The sequence below is a fragment of the Euphorbia lathyris genome, chromosome 7 (assembly GCF_963576675.1).
Source record: "Euphorbia lathyris chromosome 7, ddEupLath1.1, whole genome shotgun sequence".
Classification (NCBI taxonomy): Eukaryota; Viridiplantae; Streptophyta; class Magnoliopsida; order Malpighiales; family Euphorbiaceae; genus Euphorbia; species Euphorbia lathyris.
Genome location: NC_088916.1, coordinates 67,682,256 through 67,701,441, shown reverse-complemented (window position 1 = coordinate 67,701,441; position 19,186 = coordinate 67,682,256). Strand labels below are relative to the sequence as shown.

General features: G+C 36.0%; 2 protein-coding genes across 9 annotated transcripts; both read right to left on the bottom strand.

Annotated features, from left to right (window-relative positions):
- Positions 1–474: 474 nt before the first annotated feature.
- Positions 475–8,686, bottom strand: LOC136235762 (uncharacterized). Of its 6 annotated transcripts, none has more exons than XM_066025764.1 (9): positions 8,552–8,686; positions 6,891–7,870; positions 6,486–6,813; positions 5,396–5,441; positions 5,152–5,237; positions 4,252–4,310; positions 4,020–4,164; positions 3,822–3,939; positions 475–672 (listed from the first exon to the last, which is right to left on the bottom strand). In XM_066025764.1, the coding sequence occupies exons 2-7, from the start codon at positions 6,998–7,000 to the stop codon at positions 4,122–4,124; spliced, it is 672 nt and encodes a 223-aa protein (XP_065881836.1). In that variant the 5' UTR covers positions 7,001–7,870; positions 8,552–8,686; the 3' UTR covers positions 475–672; positions 3,822–3,939; positions 4,020–4,121. The 6 variants fall into 6 exon arrangements, with proteins under 6 accessions (XP_065881836.1, XP_065881837.1, XP_065881831.1 ...); XM_066025765.1 differs by having other exon boundaries at positions 3,822–3,909; XM_066025759.1 differs by having other exon boundaries at positions 4,020–4,160.
- Positions 8,551–16,673, bottom strand: LOC136235761 (uncharacterized). 3 transcript variants are annotated; one of them, XM_066025758.1, is made up of 2 exons: positions 16,491–16,673; positions 8,551–13,811 (listed from the first exon to the last, which is right to left on the bottom strand). In XM_066025758.1, exon 2 carries the CDS (start codon positions 13,805–13,807, stop codon positions 10,463–10,465), a length of 3,345 nt encoding a protein of 1,114 aa, XP_065881830.1. In that variant the 5' UTR covers positions 13,808–13,811; positions 16,491–16,673; the 3' UTR covers positions 8,551–10,462. The 3 variants fall into 3 exon arrangements, 1 of the variants encoding a protein (XP_065881830.1); XR_010691922.1 differs by lacking the exon at positions 8,551–13,811 and adding an exon at positions 13,928–14,875; XR_010691921.1 differs by lacking the exon at positions 8,551–13,811 and adding an exon at positions 15,637–15,810.
- Positions 16,674–19,186: the final 2,513 nt, after the last annotated feature.

Here is a 19,186-nt window from a genome sequence, read left to right as displayed (position 1 = left end):
AATGTGCCATGAAAGAAGAGAAAATATGGTGTGGGAGAATTTTCCTCCAAACCTCTTTACTATTAGAGCAATCTCTAAGAGCATGGCACAAAGTCTCAACATGACCAAAAGTAAGAAACTTCTAAGTTGTTATATATATATATATATATATATATATATATATATATATATATATGAAGGGCATTTTAGGAAAATCACAAATAAATAGTCTAGATATGTAATGTGTTAGGTAATTGGTTTAAATATATAAATAAACCTTCCATTTGTTTTTATGCCAAGTAAGTGATTTATAAGGTAGTTGTCACATCACTATTTCAATGATTTTTTTTTTGAAACGGCTTAAATGATTTTATTAAAAAAAATTCAATAACTTTAACAAAATTTTTTTTGACACCGACTCCAAACTTCAATAGCAAATGATGCAATTTATCTTTTTTTTTTTTTTTTTTTTGTGAAGATTACAAATGATCATCATTATCAACCAATATATTTTCAATGCTTATCAAATAAAATTATTATTCAAATATTCTCAGAAAACAGTGATCAAAGGCTAAAACAGTGATCAAAGGCTAAGGAAGCCAAGCCTAGCTATTGCAATATTAGCAAGAATGCATCCAATATCCTGGCTCTCATTATCATTTTATGATATATCTATCACCACCGTAATAATCCCTGTACGCATCAACAAAAAGTAGTGCACTCTCAGATAAACATAATAGAGATAAGGCGTAAAAACGCGCTTAAGTGCAAAAATACCTTTAACGTCCAAAATGATATAATTAAAACCTAATGTTGATAAGTTAGTCCAATTTTAAACAAAACTAACAGATCCTCTATTAATATTCTGTTTTCTCTGTTTACATCGTAATCAGAAAAATGTAAATCTCATCAGAATCTCTCTTTCCCTTCTTCACATGTTCAACCCTTTCACCCAAAATCCCAAATCAATTTGAACCCCTGATACCCAAATCAAAATGTTGAAAACCTAATATTCAGGGTCTACTGCTCTTTCTTTTCCTAAATTAAAGAAATCATGAATGTAAAATGCCAAATGAAGCACGTCAGACATTGTTGGTAACTTTCGGTGAAGGAAGAGTAGCGGAAGCAAAGTAATAAGAACTTATGACAAGAGATGAAAGATTAGGATTTTCGACATTTTGATTTGGGGATTTTGTATTTTTCCAGATGAAGGGGGTGAATAGATGAACCAGATGAGGGATTGGGATGAGATTTTAGCCTTTTGTAATCAAGTAAATTTCTTGACATTGCAGATGGCAGAGACGGAGGAAGATAACAGAATTATTAACCGAGTTAAGTGAACTGTTTAATATTGTCTAAAATTGGACTACGTTAGCAAGGTTAGACATTTAATTGTACAATTTTTAACGTTGGAGATATTTTTGTTCCTGACTGCTAACGTTAAAGATATTTTTGCACCTTATCCCAACATAATATAAATATTAACCCATGCGACTTTCACTTTAAATTTTTGTATTAAATGTTTCACTAACATGTTACTAAATTCTATCTCTTTGATGTAAAAGTGGAGAGTATATAATCCTATTATATAATTTATATATTCTATATTTTTTTTTGGTAGAACCAGGGATAACTTAATTTAAATAGCTATAATCAGTTTTTTTTTTATATATAAAAAAATTAGTTGCTATTTAGTTTATAATGAAAAAGCACAAATAAATTAAGAAAACTGTAAATTTATACTCTCCAAATTTTATAAATTATCATTTTATTAATTTTAACCGTTAAATTCTCATAACTTAGAGCATTAGGCAGCTGTAAACCATGTTCTACTTACTTTACATTTATTTATTTACAATTAATCCAAAAGAAAAATTATCTAAAAATACTCAACATCCATTACCAAATCCGAGAGCATCTTCGGGTCCTTTGTAACTTGTTTCAGAAGTTAGAGAGGACTCGAAGATGTTCTTGGATTTCATAATAGTTGCCGACTATTTTCAAATAATTTTTCTTTTAAATTTATTGTAAAATATAAAATAACTAAAACACGGTTTATAGCTGCCTAGTACCCCAAGTTACGAGAATTTTCCATTCTAGTGGTTAAATTAATAAAAGGATCATTTATAAAATTTGGAGAGAAAAATTTACTTCTTTTTTTCCTAATTTATTTTTGCTTTTTCATTCTAAACTATTGAATAAAGAGTATTTAAGAAAATGCTTATAGCTATTTAAATTAAGTTGCCGTTTGCTTCTATTTTTCGGAGCTACTTTTATAACGATAACTTAATTTAAATTAAACATGTTATTGTATAAAAATTTGACAGAACTAATGCTACTTATTATTAAAATTTCAACTTGTTTGAATTATACACAATTTCAAATTCAATGGATACTTCGCATATGACATGACATCCACGAGACAAAAAAAAAAACAAAAAAATTATTGTCCAGTGGTATATACATAGTTGCCACGTGATTGTCATGTTATATGTAAAAAAGTTCTTTCCAATATGATTGTCACGTTACTATTTCCATGACTTTTTCTCTCAGAATTTGTTAGAATTACTTTATTGAAAAAAAAAATTTCAATGACTTTATTGAAACAAAATGAAATTTGGTGACCTTTTTTAAAGCAACCAAAACATCAACAAGCATGGGTGTAATCTGGGGGTGAAAACAAGCCAGGGTGGTTCGCAAACTGTCCGAGCTCAGCTCGGTCAAAGCTCGGTCAAAACTCGACTTGATAGAGCTCGGTTCAAGTTCGGGATCGGCTCGAGATATTCATGAGCCAAGCCAAGCTTCCTTAGATTCGGCTCGAAAGCTCGTGAGTGGGCTCGATTGATTTTTTAGTTACTATATGTAATAATATTTAATTTATAATGTAACAAATAATAATAAAAAAGTAATTATCTTAATTGATCCTAAAAAAAATATAAAGATATTCAATTTATATTAGGTTAAAAAAAGACATTTAAATGTTATATTTGTTTTTTGGAGTTTAAATTTGGTATTCCTTAATTAGAAGACTGATTTTAGATAATAAAATATTAATCAAGTATAATTAAGTATATTAAAAACTATTTTTAAAAAAAATCAAAACGAGCCGCTCGACGAGCTTCGAGCCAAACCTATATCGAGCTCGAGCCGAGCTTCAAAATTTCAGGCTCGGCGAGCTTCGAGCTCGAGCCGAGCCTGATCTCAACACTTCTCGAGTCCAGCCGAGCCGGACCCTGGGCTCGAGTGCACCCCTAGTCGTATCTATGGTACGACTCGGAAGCTTCATGAATCGGCCGAGTCACCACCGATTTGGCCGATTCACCGAGTCACCCGAGTCAGTCGATTCAGGCCACCATTTAAAAAAAAAAAATTCAATTTTTAACAACTCAAAAACGTACAGAAGAAGAAGATGACTATTCACTTTACAAAAACAAAAAAAAACGTGCAGAAGTTATGAAACACAAATAGTTTCAATTAGATGACTCTTTACTTTATAAATTCCAAAACCTTCCCTCTTCTTTTCTATTTATTTGTTATTATCTTCTTCTACTTTTTATTCTTTCTATTTTCTATGTTCTGTCTGTCTCTACTTTCTTTTATAAGTTGATATAATTTCTATTTAGATGTTAAAATTGCATTTTTGGACTAGTATTTAAAGTTAAATATAGTTAATATTTTAGTTTTTTATAGCATTTTGAATTTGATCCGAATCTTACGATTCGATTCGATTCACGAGTCCCGATGCGCAAAATGAGATTTCGAGTCACGAGTCGAATCTCGATTTAACAACTATGCCGAGAAGATATGCAAAGAATTAAACTTTTAAAGGAACTTGTCATTACCAGAGCAATTAAATTGGCTGAGTAGCATACACCAGCAACTTCTGCTGTGAATAGACTTTCTCAGCTCCGATACAAGATGTGGAGTCATCTGGATTTTGGTATGTCATAATATATTAGTCTGTCCAAAATCAGGAGATTACAAGTTATCTAAGGTATGAACAATTGAAAAATTACAAGTAACGGGAAAGAATAACCTACATATATATGCAAACATCGATCATTCAGGGAAGATTTTCGAATTGCTGTTTCGTCCACTCGTCGTAATCTTGCAACAATTGCTGCAGGAACAGTGATATAAGCCTATCCACCAGAGCTTGAACCATTCTGTATTTCATCACACTTTCTGCAGTTATAATGACTCTACTTGTAGGGAACCACATAGTAAATAAAATAGGACATGGAATTATGATTCAGGAGTAATTTCACTCACAAATTTCCAGGGCCTTCAACTGCAGATTCAGGCAGTAAAGTAAAGGGTGCGGTGTAAATCTACACAAACATATAACTTTTAATACGTTATGTAATTGTTCCAAAACCAAAAAACATCGGACAATCTAAATGCAAATGAGAAATTTCATATCAGGAAGAAGAATGTTAATTGGCCTAATACATCATCGGCTCCCTGAATTTGTCCATAAAAGTAGACTGGCTCTTTGAAGTTTGTTAGTGTCTCACAGGCTCCCTAATCTTGTTTATTTTGTATTACAGCTCCCTAAACTTGTTCATAAAAGTAGATTAGCTCCCTGCACTTTGCAAATGTCTCATCAATTTCCTGAACTTGCTTATTCCATAACAACTAAATACAAAAACCATAATACTAACTCTCGATCCTTATCCATTCGATCTCTCAAATCTGCAACACTAACTCTGATAATAGGTTGAAAGGTAGGAGAGGAGAAAAAATTACCTCTCGAATAGATGATGTATTTTTAGAATTTAGGTTTAATAAATTTTTGTATTTAGTTGTTATGAAATAAGCAAGTTTAGGGAGCTGGTGAGACCCTTGCAAAGTTCAGGGAGTTAACCTACTTTTATGGACAAGTTTAGGGAGTTGGTGATACGAAATAAGCAAGTTTAACGAGCTGGTTAAACACTAACAAAGTTCAGTGAGCCAATCTACTTTTATGGACAAGTTCAGAGAGCTGATGATGTATTAGGCCATGTTAATTTGACTGATATGATATCTGAGCTAGAAATGGTGAGAACAAGATTTTGCACATGCTGTGCCCAATTTCTCACACAGAGAAAATCAGACATGTCATAAATTTGACTAACTATGAAATAAAAAATCTCAATTCTTTCATGGTATTTAAGTGGAAAAATTCACAACCTCAAGTGTGACATTCAACTTCATGTCGGCCTCTAAAAATGGTTCAGAATCAATTGTGTTCCATGTCACGCGATTCATCATGAAAGCTGCAAGTTAAAACAAAGTTCAAAAGAAATTCCAAGTTTGATGATGCTATACTGACTAAAAGCAGAGTTAGTTAGCATGCATATCTCCAAAAGAAACAAAAAAATCACGCCTAAATAAACACATTGAATCTCCTAAGTAATTCTGCAAAGTGTAGTACCTGTAAAATACTTATTTTGGCGCTCCAAGATCTCTGAGCCTCGAAACTGCATTTGAAATCAGCAAAGGAAGAACATTTAAAAAGCATCCTAGAGCTCTTTTTTCTATTTTTTTTTTGCACTTGACTCGGTCCCTAATTCTTCATTTTGAAACATTAAGCCCTTCATCAATTATAATCACACATATAGATGACCATAGGTTCAACATGTCAAATTGAATTAGGGGATCATTACAATGGGAGAGCCAACTAGGGATTGGGGGTGCAAATTCAAGCCCAACCTATAAAGGCCGGCAACAGTTTTTTGCCCTCCCAGGGCCAAAACAATGTCGGTTGCCATTATCTTTTTACCATTCCAAAGGCCAAAATGATGTGGTTTCGGTCCTAGAAGAGCCTAAAAGAATAAAATGCGCAACCTAATAGAGCTGTAATATTATTTTTTTCTTGCAGCCCAGCAGCCTCATCCTTGACGGCAAGGGGGTCTGAATCACCCATAGAAGGGCTGGTTCTCGGCAGCTGGGGCTGCTCCAGCACCTCCTGGCCACCCCTCTCTCAGCCCATGGGGATCAATATGTAACTATGTTGCATAGAAATGACTCTTCTTCAGTAGCGTTTCTGCTTTTCGTGCATGTTTAAAGGCTATGTCTCGAAGTCTATGTTTTAGAAATAAGATTTAAAACATAAGATTTCCCTGTTTATGTTTCTGTCACCGTCCAACATAAATAACATATGCAATCCTCCATTCTTGCCAGCAAGTGGGTCTGAATCACGCCTAGAAGGGGTGGTTCTCAGCGGCGAGGGCTGCTCCAGCACCTCCTGGCCACCCCCTCTCTCCGCCCATGGAGATCAATATGTACCCTTCAGTAGCATTTCTGCGTTTTCTGCTTGTGTTTAAAGGCTATGTTTTAGAAATAAGGTTTCCCGGTTTATGTGTGCAACATACATATGCAATGCTCTTTTCATATCCATATCAAAAATGTGTAAGATGAATCATCTGACACAAAAGATGCATATTGATGCAATAAAAAAACTTTATCTCTCAATGAGTATTCCTTTTTCTAAGAAAACTTCAATAGGAAAATTGCAATCTCACCTTACAAGAGAGCATTTCAACAACACAATCCTCTTCAGTCGGAGTCACTCTCAGCTCCAGCACAGGCGCTGCTTCAAAATTTAGCAGCTGAAGCTTTCGAAGAAAGCATCTATATGTGTTGGTATCAAGTGATTCAAAATTTTGCAGTGCATTTGTGTTCAACATAGCTCGAATTCCAAACGGGTGACTTAGAAATTCACTAAAACGATACCCCTCATCAGTAACTGGTAATGGAATTCTTTCCTTTTTTGCAGCAGACAGATTTGCTTTCTTTGAATTAACTACAGATAATTTGGATTTGCATACATTTACGCTATCACTCCTCATCCTAAACCAAATTGAAAAATTGCAGAAATCAGAGAGAAGGATCATACAAAACATTAGCTATAAACGAAAGAAACGAACCTGATTGTGGTGGAGAATGGAAAAAGCAAGGTTGGAGGCATGGAGGAGGAGCTTTGAATTTGAATTCCTCTTGTTAATCCGCATTTGTAATTACTAGTTGCTATCATCATTTGCACTAAGGGTTTCAATTATCATGGATACGCAATTCAATCGAAGAAAACAAGAGGAAGTAGCTAATAATCAGCAGGAAAATTGAAAGTAAGAGTTGGCTCATGAAGATCATATGTTAGCAGGGACGGAATTTTCGGCATCTGTTTGAAAATGGAGGAAATGAAAGTGTTGAGCTTTGCTTTTCCTGGTTTTGAGAGGACATAATTCTCTTTTCACTTCTCAGCCAAACCCATGTGAAATGAATGACTCCAACGGTTTAATCCAAACAATTATCGTATGTTTCGAATTTCTTTTTTATTAGAAACTTTTTTTAGTTAAAAAAAAAAAAATCTAAAATTTAGTCATGTGAATGAAAATAAAATAAAAAATTACTAGAAGCATCCGGTTTTCTATGTCATACGGATGACTTTCCAAATAACAAATAGAACAGAAGTTATAAATAAAAGGATTAATTATAAAAAACTACCATGTGGTTTGGCCGATTTGCGATGTGGTATTTGTGGTATTTTTTGTTACAAACAGGACCTCGTGGTTGTCACTGTTACACAAATAAAGGAGACGGTCAAAATTCTGTTAAAAAGCTGACGTGGCACATGGGTAATTTAGGAAATTTGATTTTTTAATTTTTTATTTCTCCCTCTCACCCCTTCTCTCTTCTACATCGATCTCTTCTTCCTCATCTTCTCCGTTGATCTTAAAATATACCGCAACTTATGCCGAACAAAATATAGTTTCGATGTCGATTGAACTAATAATAAATAAATTGACATACAAGGTCTCAATAATTAATAAGGTAGTAAACATAAAATCCTAATAGTCACGACTTCACATACTGATCGATCGGAACCAGCGTCCCTAACCTTTTATTCCTGAAAAGTGGTGGTAGCAAGGGGTGAGCTGCCGACTCAATAAGATAGTTAATTAAATACACAGTTCAACCACATGCGCATACAATAGTTTCGTGCATTTAATTTATAGGTTATCAAGCAACATGTTTATCAATTTACAAATTAATAGTCGTTTAATTTAAGGGCCATGCGTATCCTAGTCTAGTAATACTCAATGGTTGCTTGGCCAATAAAATCATATTCTGGGATACCCTGTCGTAACAAATACCCGGTATCCCGTCTAGGTACCATGTCGTAACAAATACCCGGTACCTTAACACCCTGTCGTAACAAATACCCAGTGTTTATATTTCACGTGATCACAATATTCTTTTTTTTTCTCAATTCAGTTGCAACCATTGAATATACTATCCTAGATAAGCTCTTGTTCTCAAAATTTTCCAATCCTTCATATTATACAACGTTTATCAAATATGACATAATCAATTTCCATTATATCCTCAATAGTTTGAGTCTAAAATCTATTCATGTCTTCACAGCCATTGATGTCAAATTCAATTCATTCACGTCATCATAGACATCAAAAATATCAAGTATACATGTCAAACATATAAATCAAGTCAATAAACAATTATTACACCAAGTCAAATATAGCAGCCAAACAAACAAGAACACATACTATATATTTAATTAACCATTTACCTCTAACCGCAAAATTGTAAGTTCAACTAATCAGATAACTTCTCCGGTATATCCTCTGCTTGTTCTTCGTGTCAAGTTTTGTTGAAGATTCGCCCAAAAGAAACCAGCATAAACAAATTCTATCAGTCTGTCCACCCAACTGACGGCTCCAAAAGAAAAGAATAAAGTAGGTTTTCTTTTCTATTCAAACTCCTCTAAAACCCTCTTTTCTTTTTGTTCTAGGACTGTAATTTATTATATATAGGAAGGATAATAATAATATTAATAAAAGTAAGGTTAGGTAAACTAGGGTCTTATCTATTTTCCACCCACGTGTACTCCATTTAATTTGGAAAAATTATAATTATTATAAATATTATAATGCTAACTAATTAGCATACTCCTAAAACTTTTCCATAACCTGAGACTTCACTCTGTTATATTTTTTTTATCATTCTAGCTAATTTATTATCCTAAACCCAAGATTTTGCAGATGTTACAGTTCTCTCCCCCTAGAAAGAAATTTCGGCCTCGAAATTTACGTACCAGTAATATCGAAGAGATGGGGGTATTTTTGTTTCATGTGTTCTTCAATCTCCCATGTAGCCTTACGTAATGATCGGTGGTGACTCCAACGGACTCTCACCATTGGAATCTCTCGCCTCCTCAGTTTTCTTATTTGTGTCTCTAATATCTCCACCGGCTCTTCCTTGTATGTCAAATCCCTGACCACTTGGATTTCTGGTTCAGGAATCACATGACTCGGATCCGATCGATACTTTCTTAGCATTGACACGTGGAAAACGTCATGAATCTGTGCTAGCTCTACCGGTAGTGATAATCTGTATGCCAAGGGTCCTATCCGTTCTGTGATCTCATATGGTCCGATGTATCTAGGGCTTAGCTTTCCTCTTTTCCCAAAACGAACAATTCCTCTCCAAGGTGAAATCCTTAAGAACACACGATCTCCTACTTCATACTCCATCTCCCGACGATGCTTATCAACATAACTTTTCTGTCTGTCTTGTGCCGCTTGTATACACTTCTTTACTGTCTCGATCTTCTCAACTGTCTCTTGTACCAATTCAGGTCCTTCCAACTGCCTCATGCCTTCCACATCCCAACAAACAGGATTCCTGCACTTCCTACCATACAGAGCTTCGTATGGTGCCATCCCGATGCTAGAATGGAAACTATTATTATAAGCAAACTCAATCAAAGGCAAATGCTTATCCCAATCTCCCTGAAAATTTAATACACAAGCCCTCATCATATCTTCTAGGGTCTGAATAGTGCGTTCTGATTGTCCATCTATTTGAGGATGAAAAGCTGTGCTAAAATTCAGCTTTGTTCCTAAAGCTTTTTGCAAACTACTCCAAAATCGAGAAGTGAAACGGGGATCCCTATCTGATACAATCGAGACTGGAACACCATGCAATCTCACAATCTCATCCCGATATAACCTTGCTAACTTGTCTAAAGGATCAGTTTGCCGCATTGGCAAGAATGAGCAGATTTAGTTAGCCGGTCTACAATCACCCAAATGGCATCATGTTTACGCAGTGTCCTAGGTAGTCCAATAACAAAGTCCATGGTGATCCTTTCCCATTTCCATGATGGAATAGCTAAAGGTCGTAATTTTCCAACTGGTGCTTGATGTTCCGCTTTAACTTGCTGACATGTAAGACATTTAGCCACAAATTCAGCAATGTCTTTCTTCATAGCCCGCCACCAGTAATGTGGTCTCAAGTTTCGATACATTTTTGTACTACCTGGATGCATTGCATATGGTGCATTATGCGCCTCCTTCATAACCTCAATCTTCAACTCCCCTAGTTCAGGTATACATACTCGACTTCCCATCATAATCATCCCGTCACCTCGAATGGAAAAGTTGGGCTTCTTCCCCTGTTGAATCTTCTCTTTCATTTTCTAAAGATAAAGATCTTGAGCTTGCATTTCCATAACCCTATCTTCTAACATTGGCCTTACTTGTAGTGTAGCCATCAACCCATTCACCTCATCCACATTTAATCTCACGTTCATAGCCCTTAAATCCACTAATGATGTTATATTATGACCCCTCATGCTCGCTAACACTTCTGAAGTCTTCCTACTCAATGCATCTGCTACAACATTCGCTTTGCCCGGGTGATAATCAATGGTGCAGTCATAATCCTTTAATAACTCGATCCATCTCCTTTGCCTCAAATTCAACTCCTTTTGTGTAAGGATATATTTCAGACTCTTATGATCAGTGAGAATTTGAAATGTTTCTCCATACAAGTAATGTCTCCAAATCTTCAAGGCATGAACAATTGCTGCTAACTCCAAATCATGTGTGGGGTAATTCACCTCATGTGTTCTCAACTGACGAGAGGCATAAGCAATCACCTTTCCGTTCTGCATCATCACACATCCCAAACCATGCTTTGAAGCATCAGTATACACCACAAATCCACCTCTACCAGATGGTAGTACTAACACTGGTGATGATGTCAATCTTTTCTTCAATTCATCAAAACTCTTCTGGCACTGCTCATTCCATTGATAGACTACACCTTTCCTTAGCAACTTCGTTAATGGGCCAGCAATAATTGAAAATCCTTTCACAAACCTTCTATAGTAACCTGCTAAACCTAGAAAACTCCTTACTTCAGTCACGCTTTTTGGTGGATTCCACTCCATGATAGCCTTCACTTTAGTCGGATCAAGCATAACCCCATCCTTAGACACCACATGACCCAAAAAGACTACATGTTCCATCCAAAATTCACACTTACTCAATTTTGCATATAATTCATTCTCCTTTAAAATTTGCAACACTATTCCTAGATGCAACTCATGCTCCTCTTTCGTTTTTGAGTACACCAAAATATCATCAATAAAGACGATCACAAACTGATCCAGGTACTGCTGAAATGTGCGGTTCATTAGAGCCATGAATGCAGCTGGTGCATTTGTCAATCCAAATGGCATCACTAGAAACTCATAGTGCCCATAACGCGTACGAAAAGCTGTCTTGGAAACGTCTTTATCCGCTACCCTCAATTGCCAATATCCAGACCTCAAATCAATCTTTGAAAAGATTTTTGCTCCCTTCAACTGATCCAACAAATCATCAATCCTCGGCAAAGGGTACCTGTTCTTCACAGTTACCCTATTCAGTTGTCGATAATCGATACAAAGTCGCATACTCCCGTCCTTCTTCTTCACGAATAAGACTGGTGCACCCCAAGGTGAAGTGCTTGGTCTAACAAAGCCTTTATCTAACAATTCCTCTAATTGTTTCTTCAACTCCTCCAACTCAATGGGTGCCATTCTGTATGGTGCAATAGATATAGGAGCCACCCTTGGTAGGGTATCAATGGTAAAGTCTACTTCTCTATGTGGAGCCAAACCAGGTAACTCATCAAGAAACACTTCAGGAAACTCCCTCACCACTGGTATATCATCCCATTCTGGACCTTCAACCTCAGTGTCCACAATATGAGCTAGAAATGCATCACAACCTTCCCTAATCCAACGAAAAGCTTGGATAGCTGATACTAAGCACGACGGAACAACTACTCGTTTTCCTACAAATACTACCTCATCCCCTTTGGTAGACTTTATCACTACTTCCTTTGCACAACAGTCTACAACTGCCTTATGTTGAGACAACCAATCCATCCCTAGGATGATATCAAATTCCTTGAAATCCATTAGGATTAAATCTGCATGAAACTCCATTGCTCCTATTTTAATTGGACAAGCTCTCCTAACATTATTCACCACCACACTACTACCCATAGGCATACAAACACGCAATTCATAACCAAGTGATTCTATATTACCAGGTATTTTCAAAGCTAAAGCAAATGTCATGTATGAATGTGTGGATCCTGGATCTATCAAAACAAAAGCTGGAATATCAGAAATAGAAATAGTACCGGTGATGACTTCAGGAGAAACAAGTGTCTCATCTCCGGTCATTGCATACACTTGTGTTTGATATTGTGCCTGAGTTGCTTGAACTCCGCTCACACTAGGACCTCCACCTTGGCCTCCTCGGCCTCTACCACGACCTCTGCCAGCACTAGCACCACTATCGCCCATACTGCTTTGTCCCACCGTAGCAGAAGGAGTGCTACCACTAGTACCTCTAGCTGTCGTACAGTCACGCTGGATGTGACCAAGCTCACCACAACCATAACAAACAATCCTCCCAACTCTCCAACATGGTCCAAAATGATTCCTGCCACAAGTGACACAAGTTGGTGGTGGTGTAGACCTTCTCTCAAAAGAACCTCCAGCTCCAGCACTGAATGCTCGACCAGTACCCACAGATGGAGCACTATAAGAACTATGCTCACCAGTACCTCGGCCATACCCAGAAGATCTCCTAAATCCAGACCTGCCGCCACTTCTAAAACTAGAAGCTCCATGTTGAAACTCTGACCTACCGCTCGAGTGCTCATAAGACCCCCCTCTTTTAAAAGAAGTATTTTGTTCTCCCCGAGACTCTGAATATCTCCTCTTAGTACATTCTACACGCCTCTCCTCCTGATGAGTGCGCTCCACTCTGGTGGCTGTTTCTAGTAAGATCTTAAAATCAGTAATCTTTACTGCTAGAAACTTCTGAATCTCCAATCTAAGACCCTGCTCAAAACGGTAACACTTATCCTCCTCAGTTGCCACTGCATCTAGAGCATACTTGGAAACTTCAGCAAATCGAAGCTCATATTCAGCTACTGTCATATTACCCTGCTTCAGATTATAAAATTCCACTTTCTTCTCATCTCGGTACACTCGAGGCATATACCTATCAGCAAACTCCTTCTTGAAGTCTTCATATGTTAGTACCCTAGGAGCAACAACAACTCTCTCGATAGACTCCCACCAAGTAATAACATGCTTCTTCAGTAAAGAGACAATGTAGTCCAATCGCTGCTCAAGAGTGCACTTCAATCTGGTCAGCACTCTTTCAGTGTCCTTCAGCCATTCCTCAGCTTTGGTAGGGTCAGTGGTACCCTCAAAGTTTTCTGCCCCCATCTTCCTTAATCTCTCATAGTTAAGATCAATTAAAGGACCCGTCTGAGCCTGAGCTTGAGCTTGAGCTGCCATTGCAGTCATCATTTCAGCAAACTGATGTAAGTTTTGTGGCATACCAGCTCCCGGTACGTTTGAAGACCTAGCTCCATCACTAGCATTTGGAGGTGCAAATGATGCATGTTGGGACCCAACAGAGTCCTCACTAGACGCTCGGTCAGTATGTGTTCTACCTCTGGATGACATGATCCTATGATGTATCATATATAACATTAATGCACAGTTCAACAAATAATATCACATAATCGTCTATAATAACACAAATAAATAATTTTACGTAACCATCCCTAAGAACGTCGACCCGCTCTGATACCACTAAATGTAACACCCATTTTTAAATAGTATGAAATAGAACTATAACTATAATATATCATAAATACATAAAGATGTATATATATATATATACATAATCGTACACATTATATTTTATATATATATATATATATAATGATCAAACACTTATCGAGTAAATTACACGAATGGTACCTGAAATATACCTCAATTCACACTTTGATACCTAGATTACATTTTGTCACAAAAATATACCCGAACTTTGGATGACTGGACAAAATAATATTTACAACCTGCTACAATAAGTTAACTATTGATGTGGCATAGTTTGACTAGATCTTTGGTTTAAATATGGGACCCACGTCAATTGCAAGTACAATTTTAGCCTTTCTTTACATCCCTAACATCTACCTCTAACTCTCCCTTTCCATTATTATCTCTGCAATAATTTCTACCTCTTCAAAATGCCCAGAAAAATTATCTCCATCAATTTACTACTTTCTTTTTTTTATCAAACAACTTTTCATTTTCTTATTATCTAAATTTCCTATTTGTGAATATTGAAATTCATGGGCTTTCTTTCAATTTTTTTTTCCAGTTGGCTGATTGCAGCAACGATTGAGAAACCAACAACTTTCAAAACAACAAGGTTTGGGTCTGATAGCCATTTTCAAAACAGCAACATCATTCACCATCATCTTATGTTGTACAACGAAAACAGCTAGATACGCCACGGGAACAGCCAATTCGAGTAGTAAAAGTTGAGATATGGGAGTATGGTTTTGGAGACAAAAACTAACTCGGACTTTTCTTTAATCGAAGAAAGTGCCGGAGACGACGGCGGAGGAAGAGGAGAAAGAGTGAGTGAAATTGGTGTCGGCATTCAAGGAATCGTACAGTTGAAATCCACAGCAAGGTTATGGCTGCCAAAATCTATCATCATCCTCATTGTAAAACTGTAACCTGTAAAACTGTAAGCTGTGAAGATTGAAAAAATGGAAAAAATTGAAAAAATGGAAAAACCAGAGAAATTGATGCAAAGCAATAGAAAGTGTTTTTATGAATTTAGTGTTGGGAATTAATAACCATGGTAGCTATGAGAATTGGAATTTGGAAATTAATAACCATGATAGCCATGGATGAGAAGAAAAGAGATAGAGATTTAGAGGAGAGAGACAACAAGAGAGAGAGAGATTCAAAGGGAAAGAATATCTTTTTAATTCATTTAAGGGTCTAATAGTATTTTTAGGTTAGTAAATGTAAAGTGGGTCCCATTATTTGGGTAAAAGTGGTCAAATAGTTGTTGACCAGATATTTACCGGATAAACACATTTAAATGTCCAGTCACCCATACTTTGAGTATATTTTTGAGACAAAATGTAATCCAGGTACCAAAGTATGAATTAAGGTATAGTTCAGGTACCTTTATTGCAATTTATCCAACACTTATCATTAAAGTAGTCCTATACATAATATATTTATATTAAAAATAAAAATGAGGAACCAACAAGATTTTGGTTTACTGCTGATTACAAATGTAAAATCCCTTTTTTTTAATATATAGTTGTGCATACACATTGATCATTAAAAGATCAGAGATAACCTTTGTAATCCACTCACAAATAAACTGGATTATATTGTAGATAAAAAAAAATCGTAATAAAACTAATTAAAAGAAATTAGTTAATCAAAACTTCAACTTCCAATACTATTTCATATGAGCTTAAAATATACCGCAACTTATGCCGAACAAAATATAGTTTCGATGTCGATTGAACTAATAATAAATAAATTGACATACAAGGTCTCAATAATTAATAAGGTAGTAAACATAAAATCCTAATAGTCACGACTTCACATACTGATCGATCGGAACCAGCGTCCCTAACCTTTTATTCCTGAAAAGTGGTGGTGGCAAGGGGTGAGCTGCCGACTCAATAAGATAGTTAATTAAATACACAGTTCAACCACATGCGCATACAATAGTTTCGTGCATTTAATTTATAGGTTATCAAGCAACATGTTTATCAATTTACAAATTAATAGTCGTTTAATTTAAGGGCCCTACGTATCCTAGTCTAGTAATACTCAATGATTGCTTGGCCAATAAAATCATATTCTGGGATACCCTGTCGTAACAAATACCCGGTATCCCGTCTAGGTACCCTGTCATAACAAATACCCGGTACCTTAACACCCTGTCGTAACAAATACCCAGTGTTTATATTTCACGTGATCACAATATTCTTTTTTTTCTCAATTCAGTTCCAACCATTGAATATACTATCCTAGATAAGCTCCTGTTCTCAAAAATTTCCAATCCTTCATATTATACAACGTTTATCAAATATGACATAATCAATTTCCATTATATCCTCAATAGTTTCAGTCTAAAATCTATTCATGTCTTCACAGCCATTGATGTCAAATTCAATTCATTCACGTCATCATAGACATCAAAAATATCAAGTATACATGTCAAACATATAAATCAAGTCAATAAACAATTATTACACCAAGTCAAATATAGCAGCCAAACAAACAAGAACACATACTATATATTTAATTAACCATTTACCTCTAACCGCAAAATTGTAAGTTCAACTAATCAGATAACTTCTCCGGTATATCCTCTGCTTGTTCTTCGTGTCAAGTTTTGTTGAAGATTCGCCCAAAAAAAACCAGCATAAACAAATTCTATCAGTTTATCCACCCAACTGACGGCTCCAAAAGAAAAGAATAAACTAGGTTTTCTTTTCTATTCAAACTCCTCTAAAACCCTCTTTTCTTTTTGTTCTAGGACTGTAATTTATTATATATAGGAAGGATAATAATAATATTAATAAAAGTAAGGTTAGGTAAACTAGGGTCTTATCTACTTTCCACCCACGTGTACTCCATTTAATTTGGAAAAATTATAATTATTATAAATATTATAATGCTAACTAATTAGCATACTCCTAAAACTTTTCCATAACCTGAGACTTCACTCTGTTATATTTTTTTTTATCATTCTAGCTAATTTATTATCCTAAACCCAAGATTTTGCGAATGTTACAGTGTAACGACCCGGTCCAGAGTGGGTGGCGCCGGGGTAAGAAGGCCTGAGCAAGGAGCGGCCCTAAGGGATGGCGATGGGGACAGGAATGAACCGAATCCCACATCGGAAATGGAGAGGGAGTGATTGGGGCTTATTAGTAAGATGAGAATCCAATACATGCAGACGCGTTTTAAAGTCGTGAGGCCCAAAGTGTTGGATTTGGGCCAGAGCGGACAATATCTACATGGTATTGGACCGGGGTGTTACAACTGGTATCAGAGCCGACTCTCCACGTACGATGTGTGGTTCGGGGACGAACCAGGCGGAAGCTGGTGGGCCTGTAACGACCCGGTCCGGAGTGGGTGGCGCCGGAGTAAGAAGGCCTGAGCAAGGAGCGGCCCTAAGGGATGGCGATGGGGACAGGAATGAACCGAATCCCACATCGAAAATGGAGAGGGAGTGATTGGGGCTTATTAGTAAGATGAGAATCCAATACATGCAGACGCGTTTTAAAGCCGTGAGGCCCAAAGTGTTAGATTTGGGCCAGAGCGGACAATATCTACATGGTATTGGACCAGGGTGTTACAAATAGAATATGAAAAAGATGAAGATAAGAAGAACAACTTTCATTATAATTCTTTGCTTAAAGAAAAACAAACAATACATCAGCAATATATAGGAAAAGAAGCAGGGAATATTACATCCTTGAAATAAGGAGAAAAATGGACATGTGGATAACAGAAAGAAAGAGAAAATAGAGTGTGGTCAAGTGTAATATGTAGAGGTAAAGCATGGATTAAAAGGGCAGAACAATCTTACTATGACCCCAATGATGTAGAGGTAATTTAGATTGAAACATTAAGGACCAAGCTACATTAAGGAGGTGTTGGTGTTTTCATTCAACAATGTTGTTTTGTTGAAGTGTGTATGGGCATGCTTTTTGATGCAAAATTTCTTTTGAAGCATAAAAATCAGTTAAGAGAAGTTCAGGAGCATTATCAGTGCGTATACTCTTAAGAGAAACTGAAAATTGTGGTTGAACATAAGCATAAAAATGTTGAATAACAGTAGATGCTTGAGATTTAGTATTAATAAGAAAAAGCCAGATATACTGACTAAAATCATCAACAATAGACACAAAATATTTAGCTACTTTAATAGTTGAAATAGACATAGGTCTCGAAATATCCAAGTGAATTAGATCAAAACAAGCTTTGTTATGACTAGAAGAAACAATATCTGAACATTTCTTATGCACAATGTGCAACTTAAAATTAGATAAAGGTCCTAAACATAAATGCCACATAGGATAACTTGCATGTATGTGATGAACTGAATTAATAAAAACTGTGTTGTAGTAGGATGGAAGAGTAGTATTGAATTTGTAAAGACCATCAATTAACTTAGCTGTACCAATCACCTGTTGAATCTTCGTGTCATGTATGAAACAATCATTGACACTAAAAATTAATGTACAATGTAATTGTTTGATCTATTGTCCTATAGAAATAAGGTTAAAAGTGAAACCAGGAATGAAAAGGACATTGTTTGGAGTAATGACAGGTGACAGATAGACATTGCATGCTTGATTCACAGTAAATTGTGATCCATTTGGCAATTTCACCAAAATGGGAGAAATAGAATAAAAATTTGTAAAATATTGCATTGAACCAGAAATATGGTCTGTTGCCCCTGATTCCAACAGCCACTCAACACAAGTAGACACAACAGAATCCACAAGACAAGTGTGAGAAATACCTGAAGAAATACCAAAATTGCTAACAAGAGACTAATCTGAAACTATAGTAACTTGATTAGTAGAGTGTTGAGAAACAGATGTTATATTATGATGAGAACTCAAAAGAGCAAGAAACATCCGATATTCTTCTTTAGACAGAGTTTTACCTTCAGTAATGATTGGAATATCAGTCTGAATATCTGTGCTAGAATTAACAAGAGGTGCTGAAACATAAGCCACATTCGCAGCAGATGAACCATTAGTATTATGTTTCTTTTTGGTAAATTTAAATCCAGGGGGAAACCATGTTTTCTATAAATATTAATCGTATGTCCACCCTTGTCGCAGTAGGTACAAACATGTCCACGCTTAGCTCCATTATTGAAATGACCAGATCCTTTTGATCCATCGGTTCCTGCTTTAACAGTCCTAGTGAAACAAATATTTGATTCCATATTTAACTGTGAATCGAGAGAAAAATTCAGTTGTCTTTCTT